Here is a 15155-nt window from a genome sequence, read left to right as displayed (position 1 = left end):
TTTATCCTTGCAGAAAATTTGAAAAAAAAAATTTTTTCAGTGCACTATCCTCATGATCGAAACTAATACATACCGGTACTCCTTTCTGCATTCCTGTCCTAAAAACACTCAATATAAAGTAATTTCTGTCGGTGTGGAAATATTTTTGCCAAAAAAACAGTATTTCCTCACACATAGAGCAGGGGTCCGCAAGTACTTTTTGGCGGCTCTGTTCAAAACAGAAGGCGTGGAATGGGTGTCGCATGAAACATCATTGAATGTATTACTTGAAATCGTGAAAACAACAATATTAATTTAGGAACAATTATGTAAATGTTACAAAGTTATTATGAATAGCGACTGTTTACAAAAGTGTACATTATATAGCAGATTTAATGGCATCTATGTTAGGCTTCATCGCACTTGGATGACAAATGTTTTCTTGTTAGATTTGTAGCAGCTTTAGTTAAAGTTTATATTCTAGAACTTTGAAGTTATTGTCGAAAAGTATTATTGAATATTACATCGGATGGATCTTTTTTTATGAAGCTTTACCAGATGGTCAATACGCTGGATGTTTAAAGTGTATGACATTGTAAAGCAAATATGATGTCTTATCAAAAAGTAATAGCAAAAGTCAATGATAACACTGAAAAGTGCACTGACTTCTATGACTTTGCCGAACCTCATGGAGTTTTCAAGAGAAAACTAAATGTGGACGTAACTCCTCAATTGGAAGAAATTGATTTTTATAGAGGTGGAAGAATTCCTGAACACGATTATGTACCAGAGTCACCTAATCAACAAAAGTATTTACAACGAGAAAGAGAAATAGGGATCAGAAAAGAGACACAACTTGATGAATTGTTTAACAACTTTAAACATGGTCATGTCTGTTTCGTGGGGCCCCCTGGTTCAGGAAAGACCACACTCATGAAAGCAACCTCAAGAGATGTCATACAGGGAAAATATTTTCAGGGGAATATCAAGATGGTTCCATATGTAGAATGTAAACAATTTATGAACGACAGTAAAGTAACAGCAGAAGAACTAATTTTCAGCAATCTCACAAAAGAAGAAAGAGTTCAAGCAATAGACATTGCAAAAACTCACCCAGAGGAAGTTTTGTTCATGCTCGACTCCTTGGATACTCTTCAATATACAGTTGATGGAGTTTATGAACTCATCAGTCTAGATGAGCCTGCATATCCTGAGGTAATAATGTGGAATTTTCTCTCTGAAAAATTATTTCCTGGCTGTCGCATTATATCGTCCAGTCGTGAACATTCCATCAGAAATTATTGGGGAGAAGTTCGACCAGACAAGGTCATTGCACTTGCTGGATTAACAATGGACTCCATCAAGGAAATAATTTCTGGATATGAAGGAAATGAAGAAGCCGAGAAAATAATGGAATTTCTTAAAATCAAAGCTCCACCACTCTTGTTACTGTGCACTAACCCTGTGATGCTGGTTTACACGCTGATAGCATTAAAATTCAAATCTGACTTCAAACCAAACACCATGAGTGGTATTATGATTGTGGTCATGCAAAGTATCTTACGATCCCCCCACACTCACCAAGAGAATATTTTTGAAGTTTTGGACAAATTAAAAGAACTATCATACATTGGGACAGTAGAACGTCGAGTTCTATTTACAGAAGCAGATTTTCGTCAAGTTCATCTAAAACCGGAAGAGGCAACCGATCTAGCAATTCTGGCTCCTGGAGGAATATATCGTAAACTCTTTCAAGGAATCCACCTTCTTTACTTTCAACATCAAAGTATTCAAGAAATGCTCACATCTTTCTATATTCTTGGACTGGATTTAAAATCTTTTAAGGAGTTCGTGGATAAACATCTTCATACCGGTCACTTTGTTTTCGTCAGAAAAATGATCTGTGGATTTTTATTGAATCCGACAGTATATGAAGCAGCCGGAATTTTACTTGAAGGTAATGTGTTGTTTATTGTTGATTCAAATTCAAGCTAGAGCCATTTTTTTTCTTGATTCAAATCTGAAATTTGTTACGCGTTTCTCGCATTATCAATTAATCAGTGCAATGGCCTAGCAGGTGAAGTGTTCAACCTAATAACTGTATTGGCATTGTAGGTTACTCATCTCGGGTTCACATCGCATACTTGTCTCTTCACCTAGGCCCTAGGGTGTAATAAATTTGGTAGACAATGCTGACCTAGGAATATTCCTGTAATTTTAGGAAACAGTAACTCTATGCCTAGCTTATCAGTGCACACTGTTACAGGGCATTGTTCGGAGCCAAATCCATGAATAAGTTCATATAAAAAATTAATTCATTAATGCTGTAATTCTTGGGGATAGGGGCAAAGGTTGAGATGCTACTAGGGCAAGGATGTGCAAGATTTTTCGACCAGGGGCCAAAAAAGGTGACCACTTAGACTTGCGGGCCATGTAAGTGTGATGTAAAAGTTACATTTTATGAAAAATATTTACAGTGTAACAAAAGCAAAAGTGAAAAACAATAAGCCTCGTGCCAAGACTAATTTTATTTGCAATTTCAACAAATTTCTTGAGCTTATTTTAACTAAGACATCAAAATTTAGTTTTAGTTAGGTTGTGGCACCATCATGCGGGCCAGATTGAATTACTCAACGGGGCGGATTTGGCCCACGGGTCATACTTTGCCCATTTCTGTACTAGGGTGTTTTATTGCAAAGCAAAAAGTAGCCGAGCATCATTAATACGCATCAATCATTATTATTACACATTTTACACTGGATTTGAACTAAAGTTTTAGGCTTGGGGAAATCTGAAGTGCAATAACAAAGACTAGTCTAAACAATGTAACAGACACATTAGTACAATGAGGTGCCCAATACATTGATTGGCTATGGCTGACTAGATTTAATTTTCCAATAACTAATTTAAAAGAGATAAGCGCTAATGTTATTTGCAAGTCAATCTTTACTGAATGGTAACTTATCATTCAGACACAAGTATCATCAGTATACATATATTCTTATATTTTCACAGAAATTCAGGATCTTGAAGAAAAACGAGATATTCTCAAGAAAAGTCTGCAATCACAACTCAAAGAAATATCAGACAAATCAGATCTTTTGGAACTTTTCACTGCATTGAACGAAGCCAAGAATGGAATGAGTGACATTGTCAAATCATCTCTTCACAAAATTGACATGTGGGGTCATCCTCTCTCCATAAGTGATGTTCATGTCATTGGATCAGTAGCTTTCTACTGTACGTCACTATCAATGAATTTCCGTAGATGTGATCTCAAGTCATCCTCACTTCAAACTCTGGCATCTGAATTGAAAGGATCAAATGTGAAGGTAGAATTTCTGATATTAAATTCTTTAAAATTTGTTTTCATGTTTTTACTATAAATAAGGCTTTAGGCGAGCAGCTCATATTTGGAGTTACTGGCACCACTATATAGTAGAATGTCACCATATATTGATTATTGTATATGTTAAATTATATATCAGAATCTTTTTGGTTTAAAAGTATTTTCTGAATTGTCACACGGAGTAGTGTGGTGGACCTGGTTTTAAACATGAAATCTGCGGTCCGTGGCGCAAATGTAATTAAATTAGTTAAATTTTTTATATGACGAATACTTACTGACTAGACAGTATGTGCAAATCACCATAGCGCCTGTAACCTGTCATCAGATCAACTACAAGCTTTAAAATCATCCTTGGGCAAAACAGAAGTATAAAACAATAATATTCACATAATTATCGCTTTTCAAAAAGTTGGAGGAAATTTTGAGTTTGATTTTACAATATGTTATAGTGTTACACCTTTATAACCCAGAATTAGATTACATGGTGAAATTTATGTGAAACCTCTATAATTTTAAATTTACCTTTTTGAATAATAGCTTTTAGGTCTAATTTTTTATTTGAATATTTGTTTAAAATACATAATAACCAATTCCGATGAGCAATTTAGTTCTGTTGAGTCTTGTCCTGTGATTGTGTGAAATACCTAAAATTGCCCTATATTGCACCCAAAGGAAGATTAATTTTCTGATAAACTTCCAAGTTCAATTGATTTTTATTAAAATTTTAAAATAAATGGGCAGTGTGAAAAGCAGTATTTTTTTGAGTACTTACTGAATATAGTTTTTGAAAAAAAAATTCTATATGACTCTTATTCATGTCTTTCACTCTAATCCAAGCCCTGTACAAGTGTTCACTGGAGGAATTACTATTTTCTGAAAAATAAAAAATCATTTCAGTTCGGCATTGGCCTCCCATTTTATTACAGCTTGTGTTCAATGGTATGAACTTGTACAATCTGTAATGCAAACGCAGTCAAGTTCATTGGTCTTACTACTGGGTCATAACACCCATGGCCATGCATGTGGATTTATATTTCTAATGTTATTCTATCATCTCCAAAAGTTGTGTTTAGTTTGAGTGTTCGATAGTAAAAAAGTAAATCGAACTTTCAACCCAAAATAATACTCCTTCAACAATTAATGATGAGTGTTCAATAACCAAATTAAATTTTGACTTGATCAAATATGAAATGTCCACCTGTTCAAACTGGAGTCACAGCTTATTATATTTATTTCAGTCACCTAAGCACTATTAACTATAAATCTTTTGACATAATATACAGTAATTCTGCTGCCGTAAACTTGTAATTTAGTAAATCCCAATGAATCAGATGAGGTCTATGTTTCATAAATTAAGCTTGCCTTTTCATAACAAATCTTGTGACAAACTCTAAGTTTTAGTCTCTTGTACGGAATCTATAATTACCATTCAAAGCAACCTTTGACCTCTGGAACCTGGCTAGTTGTCCGTTTTTGAAATTTTAATTTTGACCCCGTAGCTCCCAGTTAACAATGATATCACAATTTTTTATTTATGGATTATATGTGCTAAGGGAAAGTAGAGAGGTATGGGCCAACTAACTTGCCAAGCTATTTTGTTTTGGTCTCTTGCAAAAGATATCCAGTTTTTTACTCGCTGAACGTTTGATAATTCAGCTAACTGTTCCACGCATTGTTTTTTTGAAGTGAATTTTTCCACAAAAATGTCATTTGCGCAAAAACAATTGCTGTAGAGAGACGGAGTAACATCAATCTCTCTAATCTTGCATTTTCGATGCTCTACATAATGCTACCATATAATTCTAATATGAAATATGGCACAAACACGAATGTACATGAGATATAGCGAGAACAAAATTATCGTAAATTGTCAGTCACGGAATATGACAGGGTTATAGACAATAAACAAATGATATATGCATGTATATTCCAATTTTTTGATGTGACGCAAAATATTAATTTATTTCGTATTTTATTTCATGTATATTAACAATTTCTTATATGCCCGCATTTAATTAAAAAAGTGGTTTCCAAATTAATTTGATATAGGTCGCGAAATATTAACCCATATCCTAAAAATTGTTTCTATTTCCAACGTTTGGAAATAAAGCGATAGAAATCGTGAAATTAATTTTGAAAGTTTGCGACTCGCTGATATCAGACATTATAATCGTTTATATTAGGGGCGTGCAACTGTTTAGCGCAATGGGCGACAAACTACAAGTATAGTGATACCGGGGGCCAGGCCATCGAACAACTCAAAATTTTTTCTGAATAATTTATTTAATGGAAGAGCCCGTACAATCAGTATATTTATTGTGTAGGTGATTAATGTGATAATCAACTTTCCTTTTCTTAATGGTAGACATTTGAACTTTGCTAAGCTTTTTTGTATAATAATCATAAAGTACGATCACGTACCACTGCCAGAACATGGCGGTTTCATACAATGCACATTATGCTGCAACAATGGGGTTCGTCACAATACTGTAGACTAGGGTCGTCCAACACGTGGCCCGCTGGTGCATTTCGAATGGCCAGTGGCCCGCGCTGTATTTTTCAGAATCGAATAAAAAAAATTGAGCAAAATTATTATTTTGAATGATGTAGTATACAAAGACGTGATGTAGTATACAAAGACGATTTGTTTGTTTCCTTAACTGCGCTCTGTCAGCCATTTTAAATGAGGCATGAGTCCCATTTTGAATCAACCAACTAGAAGGAGATATCGATACATAAAGGTGCCATAGTCGCTTACACACCTGGTCTATTATTATATGACGTTATCGCAAAACAATCGAAGCCATTCTCAAATTGAGAATTTGTTAAGGATTCTATATTATTTATTGTATTCGGGTTTCCGATGTTTTACGTCTGGAAATGAAAGAGGTGTTTGCAAAAAAAGCCTGTCAAAACAGACCATAACTTGTTGTGTTGAGAGCTTGGGAACTCTATAGCGAAATCTTCAATTGCAAAATCGGGAAAATTTTTATCGTATTCCTTGGCACTTGACTAAAGCACTGACATCAAGGTTACTGATCAGTCGGCGATCTTCTATGGTACGAAAGTGGGTGATGATTTTGAAATTACCGAATAGCTCACAGCCATTATCCCTATTAATGGTACCGGTACGCATAGAGGCGTGTGATATGTTGGAAGCTGTGATGAAAATGATCAAGCGGCTTGGCTTGTCTTTGGCAAAACTTTCGGGAATCACCACTGATGGCGCCCTATCAATGGTTGGGAAACAACAGGTTTATTGCTTTAATAATTGTGAAAGTTTGGAATAAGGGTATTGTTTTTTCATTAACCTGTAGTCAGTCTAGAAAAACTAGCGCATAACTATCATGTTAAGTGGCCCGCGAGATTATTAGTAAACTACATGTGGCCCTTCGATCAAAAAGGTTGGACGACCCTGCTGTAGACGGAATTAAATCGCAGTGTGATGTAGTCTTATGGAGATTTTTCTGACCTTTGACCCCCGGAAAATTCTTCCCATACTTAACCACTGCAAAATTTTCGGGTTTATTTTAGGAGTGGTTTCGCGAGTTGACGCCTGTAAAGTGGGTTATATGTTTCAAACCATCATTATTATTCATTCATTCATTGCCTACAACAGGGTGGTCTGAACCCAGGCTCGCGGGCCACAAGTGGCCCGCCGTTTCATTATCTGTGGCTCGCGTCACATTTGCGCGAGAGTAAACAAAAATCGCAATCAGTGTTGTTTCGACATAAAAATAACCAGAAAATTATTTTGACATATTGTTACATTATTAATTTCACTGAATTGACTAGTGTTATGGCTAGCTGAGGCAACTAGCGAAGTTGAATATTGTGATTGGCTAGTCTGGATTATTAACTGGCTTTTTATTTTTTGTTATTTGTTTTAAAATAACGTTTTTAAACATTAATATGAAAAGAAAGAGGACCAATTCAGATGACTTTTGACTGGATATGGGGAAGAAAATACCACAATGCTTGCCTTATATGTGTGTACGTTATGTCGGTGACAATCTAAAAAAGAAATTTGTTCTTTATGTCATTTTATCTGTGGTTGTTTCTGCATGTTTTAGCTTGATGAATGACAAATAATGGTCAAGGTGTTTGGACATAAAGTATTTGATTTGTATTGCACTATTTACTTATTCTTGGTACTATTGTGGCTCGCGAACAATGCAAAGATAATAGTGTGGCCCGCTAGACTGACAACCTTTGACCACCTTGGCATACAATAATCTGTTTTTTAAACATACTGGTAAACAATTTTAGCCTAGCTAGACTATTACAGCTATTTCTACACTAATTTTTCATTGTTGCAATTAAATTAAATCTTCTAAGAAGACAACGTGATCATTAAATTATCTGATTTATATTTAAATTTCCGAAACACAACTGAAAACTAATGAATATAGTTCAAAAACCCGAAAACGAGGTAAGGTTCACGACCACGCCTGAAAATCTGAGTAGTCACAGTGTCAGAGTGGATACGAAAAGGGGACATTGTTACGTCACTTTTTGCATCTTGCTGATTAGCCAATGTCACGAAGTAAATGAGGAAGTGGATGCTCGGGGAAAAGTCCATGGACCTATACTGCAGTCAAAAATGCCAATGACACGGTTACAATTCGAAAAAGTTATTAAATTAATAGGCTACGAAGTATGAAGTCTGTAGCGGGCCACGTAAATAGGTACCGCGTGCCTTGCTGTACCCGTATGTTGCACACCTCTGATTTATATACACAAAGACAAGCTCACATGTAACATCGATTAAATGTGTATGAAATATAAAACTATTACTTGTCACAATTAACTTCAATAAAATCCATTTTTATTTTCAATGCACCAATATTTGTATTCCTTAAATTCCTTGAATAAACATATAACACTTCTCTCCTTTTGAGCAGCCAAATGTAATGTAACCATCTTTAGGGGATGGGTAAATTCGTCCCATGTATGTTTCAAGCCAGAAAATAAAACATGTATGCCCTTTCTCTCTTGATTACAAACCAAAATTACACATTTGTATTTTTCGCGGATTCGACAATTGTACTGAGGTTTTCATCAGTCGAAGAATAAATTTGATGTTTTTTTGGGATAAAGTTCATTTTTCTAATGCCGCCACAGTTGGCAATTCTTCGTTATTAAACCATGCATTTTTAATAATCTTGATTCTGAACCTTGTGCAATTGTTTATCAATAATCACGATATGATTGATGATGAGTGAGGTAAATATCTCACTAATAACGGAGAAAGCATAAGATGCTGTAAAGACAAATAAAAACTTGTGGTGATAATTGCGTTGAGGTGATAGTGCACAGAATGAAATAGTTTTGACCGCAATACCGTGATTTGCTGAAAGTAAAACGAAGCCATATTTTACTTATTCTGTCCAGACTTGTTGGGCGGTAATATGGAGAAACTCTCAGCGGTGTGGCGCATGGCTCGGCAGTGTGGCAAATTCTGCTAAGAGTTAGGAATATGCTTGCCACAGCATCCCTGATTACCATGCATGGGTTCGCACTTTCGAATCACATGCGGGGTTGATTACGTATGAGAGGATGGCTGGCTGGACCCCTCGCCACCACAGGGTGGTTCATGTACCCACTGGTCGGTTACGGCTTTCTCCACCATCAAGTTCATGCATCTGAAAACTAATCCCATCCATGGAATGGTAACCGAACGAGAGGCAGTGGTTTGCCATATGATGATTAATCTTATTGGCTTTCCTCTCCCCCGGGATAAATATGTAATGTCCAAATTCTAAACCCTAATTTAAGCGCTAAAGATTGGCCTCGTCCCACAATGTAAAGTCTCCTTTTATTTTTCATCATGTTTTCTTAATGATGTAACTGCTATCTGCCAGACACCTGTCTTGGGCTGCTCTGCCTAATTCGTACAAACGGCAACAGGCCTTTCTATTTGATGTGTTCCCACTAGCGCCAAAATTACATTACAGATTTACAAATGAATGGTGAGAAATGAGGACATTAACATCGAACATGACAAGAGAAAATACATTTTCCAAGTTCAATATTCCTGGTTAACAGAATATGAGCCAGATACAATTCCATGGTCACTCATGCATGAAACAGGGGGCCATGATACTTTACTCTATTGAAGCAGCATTCCATTAGCTCCTTGTAATAATAATTTGAAATAAGCCGTGTTAATATCATAGTAATATTTTAATGTTAGTTTTCTGCCCTGTGAGTATTAAGAATTTCATGAAGCTCAAGCTTCCGTTCTATTTAATAACATGGGTCCGAATCATCAGTGTTTGAGTGGCTCACTCAATATATATCGATTCTGATATGTCTACTTTTGTAGTTTGATTTATTTTTTTTTTAAATTCAATGGTAAGGTCTAGAACAGGGTGGTCCAAGGTTGTCGGCTCCAGGGGCCACAAAATTGATTAGCCACGTTGATCAGTATTTGTCATTAATAAAGCTAAAACATGCAAAAACCACCAAACAACTTACTAAAACCAGCAAAAGGCTTTCTATATCTACGTTTAGTGTAAGATTTCAAACTCTCCATAACGGTAAAAGTGTTTCCGCAAATGTAAGTGCTTTTGAACAGCTATAGGATTTTCAAAGCAAAATCTTAACTTTGGAAAATGCTCATTGCTCACAAGATTCTAAAATGCCCTTTTTTTAAATTATATTCTTTTGTCACCGACAAAACTTGCCGACATATCAAGCAAGCATTGTGGTATCCCCCCCTCCCCCACATTTAGTTAAAAATATGTTTGAATTTGTCAGTTTGCAAAATAACTTACCAATCAATAACTGCAGATTGATTGATTACCAAATGTGAGGTACAGGAGGGTAATTACTAAATGTTCTGACATATAGGCAGCATTTTTTGTAATACTGTTCAGGCGGGCTGCTAAAAACATCCGGCATGAATTATATTGTGAGGCCATGACATTAATATTAGTTATCAGACATAGCCAACCAAGCTAATTCGATTTTTAGGTCACTATGATACCAAAATTGTTAGCATATATTCGTGACCAAAAAGATAGAAATCCAGATAACAATTTAGACTGCCAAGCACATCATTCAACTTTGCTAGTCGCCTAAGAACACTGTTCAATTCAGTGACATTAGTGATATAACAATATGCCAAAAGATTTTTCTGGTTAATTCCATGACGAAACAACACCAAATGCGATTTTTGATTACCATCTGGCCCGCGGGCCTGGGTTTGGACCACCCTGGTCTAGAATATTACTAGAATATCGTGAATCAAAACCTAGAAATTCCACGAAAAACCACTTCCAGTTTGTGAATGTTCATAATGGATCTCCGCTCTAGGAGACCATTTTATTATCAGTCGTTCTGTCTGTGTATCTGTCAGGACCAATCGGGATGAAATTTCTCACGTGGGTTATCATGTCACCCTAGTATTGTGCGTTTCATAGAAAGTCCGGATGGAGGTTTCGTTTTCATGACAACGACGAATAACGCGCCGATCGTTGAAAAATTTCCATTTTTTTCCCAACTTATCGTCGTTCAATTGTTAATTCGCCTTCGCCTTCTGCACAGTAAAATACGCTTTCCAATAAGTCGTCTTTGGTCTCGATACTCCATAAACTGGAGAAGCCTTAGGGATTTTGAACATGAACATGATTCTTTCCAATTTTCAGTCACCGCATATGAGTCCTGTAAGTATGTTCACAAAACGCGCAGCACTCAAAATGAATTGGACTTTTTAACCAACCCGCTCACTTAGTTAATTGCCCCCACAGTTAAAGATCCTCAAGTTTCTATGGATGGCAATAAGTAGCTAAGTGCGGACCCCAACTATCAGCGGAGATCCTGGGTGCCTACCGGCTTGTTTTTTTTTATTTCTTACTCAGTAAAGAACCATTTATAGAAATTTTTATATGTGTAAAAATAATTAGATGGTTACCAGATGGAGCCACCCAAATTTCCGAATAGAAAACCGCTGTACACAATGAATATGCTTGATCAGGAACTGAAAAGTTTTTAGAAATATTTTCAATGAAACTTCACAGAATTAGCTGAGTTTTTGTCCAATTGACATGACTTGCAGCAACGACCCGATCGCTATTTCACCCAATGGTGATTTTTGTATTAAAGTGAAAAAAACGAAACTTGATTTTCAAATTTTTTGTATTTTAAGCTATAGTATGAGCTTACGATTTTTCTTTGTTTACTATAAGTGCACTTCCCTGCAAAAACTGCGAGAAATTTTCGCAAATGCTAAACTTTTTGGGAATTTGGTTATCTCATAGTGAGCAAAGGCAGGTCAAAACATTGTTTGACTTTTGAAATTTGAAATTCATACCTGCAAGTGTGACTGTTTTGATATACGGGTAACAATATTTTTGTTCTGTTCTATGAGTTTCAAGGATTTCATAATTGCTCAATCATTCATTCTCGTGCCGTTGTTAACATGGGATACAACTAATCCAAATTTACAGATTTTAATTCTGATATGTCTAGTTTTGTAGTTCAGATTTTGTTTTTAAATTCAACGTTATTTTCTATGGAATATTAATGGTATATTTTGCATCTAAAACTACTTTCAGTTTGAGAATGTTCATAATTTGTTATTTTTCACTCAGTAGAGAACCATTCATAGATTTCATGGTTTATAAATTATTCTTGTCTCTTAATAGATCCTGAGGTTGGAGCTGAGTGGAAACACAAACATGGGAGTTGAAGGTTTATCATCAGTTGGACAAATACTTTCCAATCAATCCTGTGTTGAATACTTGAGCCTTTACTGCTGCAACCTGTCATCAGATCAACTACAAGCTTTAGAATCATCCTTGGGAAACACAGAGGTATAACACAATAAAAATGACATAATTAACGTTTTAACAAGGGTTTGAATTTGATTTTTTAATATGTTATAGTTTTACACTTTCATAGCCCAAAATTGGATTGCATGGTGAAATTTATGAAAACCGCTATAATTTTAAATTTATCTTTTTTAATAATAGTTCCCAGGCCTAAATGTTCATTTGAAAATTTGTTTGAAATATATAATAATCAATCCTTGTGACCAATTTGGTTGTGTTGAGTCCTGTCCTATGATTGTGTGAAATACCTAAAATGTCCTACATTGTACCTAAAGTATATTAGTTTTTTTTTTCTGATTAGGTTCCAAGTACAATTGATTTTGAATAAAAGGCAAATGAGCAAAGTATTCTTTTTCTTCAATACCTGTCAAATATATTTTTTGAGGAAAATGTGCTTTCACTCTAAACCAGGTCATCTACAATTGCCACTGATATCTGTTAAAAGGAGTTACTATTTTCAGAAAATCTGTAAGCGTTTCAGTTCGGCATTGGCCTCCCATTTTACTACACCTTGTGTTCAGTGATTTGAACTTGTGCAATCTGGAATGCAAAGATGGTCAAATCTAAAGCATTTACTACTAGGTCATCACACCCATGCGTGTAAATTTATATTTCTCGTGTTATCCTATCATCTTCAAAAGTTGCTTTCTAGTTTGAGTGTTCAACAGTAAAAATGGAAAAAATAGATTAAAATTTGGAACAGAAAGTAACAGATTTTAAACAATAAATAATGAATGATGACAAATCTAAAATTCTATTTATTTGCAACATTCGAAGATTCATTTGTTCCATGTCCGCATTTAATTTTCACCCAATCAGATATAGAATTGTTCATTTCTATAAGCTTGTATATCCCAGTTGATGTTGTGTTGGTATTCCATTTTTCTCGCCATTTTCAGCTAAACAATTGACCAGATTCATAGCTATCGAGTCTTTAGTACCTGGAATAGTCATGTGATCCGTGACTCTTTGAATCTCATTCTATATTTATTTTTATAGTGTATTTCTCTGCTAATTGGTACCAATACATGGATATACTTCATGCGATAGGTTGAAGTGTTCTGAGGATATCACCCATATATTATTGGGTGCAGTATGGCATTCAAAACAATAATTTCCAGGCCATAGATGTACAGTAAATCTTGATCTCAAACCAGTTAGTTAGTGCTTTTATGTTAAGTTGTTAATAAATGTTATATTATGTGCATTACAACTACCTTTATTTCAAATTGTTACACTTCTACACTATTCCCAATTGTTGTTAAATATTTCATCGACGGCTTGTTGCAAAACCACTGAATAACTGTTTCATATTATAGACTTTATAGTTACCGGCATTTCGTTGAATATTCAATTCACTGATTAGGATCATTAATCTTAATAATTTCACACAGAGTTTTGGTACTAATCTTTTACTCAAGCACAATGACAGTACGAGGTTCATGTTTCATAATCTCTTCTTATCAAATGGGTAAATTAATTACCGGTAGTTAACATTTTATACACGCCTGCACTCGCAAATCCTACTTTATGCATCCTTGAAAACTCAAACTCGTACCTAATCTAATCAGCTGTCAGTGCAAAGGTGAGCAGTTGTCATGGTTACCACGCTTAATGGTGCTTGTAGTCTCTATATTTACATTGACTAGCGCCTCTGGATTTACTAGACCGCTTCTGGGTACTTAAACGTTTTCCTCACTGACATGCGATTCCTATTCTATTTTATTCTAAGCTGTCTATGTACGTCACACATTTCAGCATTTGTGGAAAAATAAATTACTGATGACTGATTGAAGCACTAACGCTATAAATCTTTTGACATTTACAATGGAAGGAGTAATTCTGATATCATAAATGTTTGTATGTCCCGTTGTATTTTAGTAAATTCTAATGAGACAGGCCACTTAGGCCTTTGGGACATGAATTAAGCTTGCCTTTTCATAACAAACCCTGTGACAAACTTTAAGTTTTAGTATTTTGTAAAGAATTCATAAATTACCATTCAAAGCAATCTTTGACCTCTGGCTGGCTGGTTGTCTCCAGACCTTGTCTGTATTTTTAATTTCAATTTTGACTAGGTTGCTCTGAGTTAACAATGTTATCACAACTTTTTTATCTATTGATTATAAATGCTATGGGAAAGTGGAGAGGTATGGGCCACCTGATTTGCCAAGCTATTTTGTTTTGGTCCTTTGCATAAAATATCCAGTCTTTTACTCGCTGAATGTTTGATAATTCAGCTAACTGTTCCACGCATTGTTTTTGTGAAGTGAATTTTTCCACAAAAATGTCGTTTGCGCAAAAAAAAATTGCTGTAGAGCAGGGGTCACCAACCCGTTGCCCGCAGGCACCAAGTTACCCGAGAAAACCACATGAATCGCCCACAAGGGTCTGTTCCTAAATAAGCCTAATAACAGCACTTATGAGTAAGCTACATCAATTAATTTTTGTCCTGTTATTCTCGTAAAAACCACACTTCTATGGGAACTGGGAATGGCACTATATTAATTATTGTAACAATCAACCTGATTTGACCTCAGTAATGTGACGAGTCATTTAATAGTCTTCCAGTTATGACATCACATAGATATCACCTTTCCACGAACCCGTGTTTTTTCAAGTACAGTTTCAAGTATTCTGTGACGTCTAAAGCTGCCGCAAAACCATGGAGGTATTTCCAAACCATAGCCCGCGATGGCCAAGCCAAACCCACGGCGACTGACTTTTTAGCTGCCACATAACAATGACAGAAAATTGTGCTGTCATAACCGCGTCATAAACCATGGCAAGAGCTGTCGTTCGTTCATTGCATGAGCTGCCATGAAGTGGTAAGAACTGCGACTCCGTTTTTTCTTGTCCGCCGGTTTGTGGAGTAGCAATATAACAATTATTGATTCTAAGGAAAAATGGCAGAAAAACGATAGGGAATCAACCATTTTCACGATGAATGAGAGGTGGATTTATTTTTAACCCCGTGAAAAAAGTTTGCG

The 15155-nt window shown here is 35.6% G+C and overlaps 1 protein-coding gene across 1 annotated transcript in view; it reads left to right on the top strand.

The window, feature by feature from the left end:
* Positions 1 to 585: 585 nt before the first annotated feature.
* Positions 586 to 15155, top strand: part of LOC120333909 (uncharacterized) — a 48625-nt gene continuing 34055 nt past the window's right edge. The window contains exons 1-4 of the mRNA XM_078110293.1: positions 586 to 933; positions 1345 to 1720; positions 2995 to 3311; positions 11980 to 12147. Coding sequence (XP_077966419.1) covers positions 586 to 933; positions 1345 to 1720; positions 2995 to 3311; positions 11980 to 12147 — 1209 coding nt within the window. The remainder of the gene's footprint in view (positions 934 to 1344; positions 1721 to 2994; positions 3312 to 11979; positions 12148 to 15155) is intronic.

This window comes from Styela clava, chromosome 2, assembly GCF_964204865.1.
Source record: "Styela clava chromosome 2, kaStyClav1.hap1.2, whole genome shotgun sequence".
Classification (NCBI taxonomy): Eukaryota; Metazoa; Chordata; class Ascidiacea; order Stolidobranchia; family Styelidae; genus Styela; species Styela clava.
The sequence above is the reverse complement of the archived record's forward strand: the minus strand, read 5'-3'. Positions and strand labels throughout refer to the sequence as shown.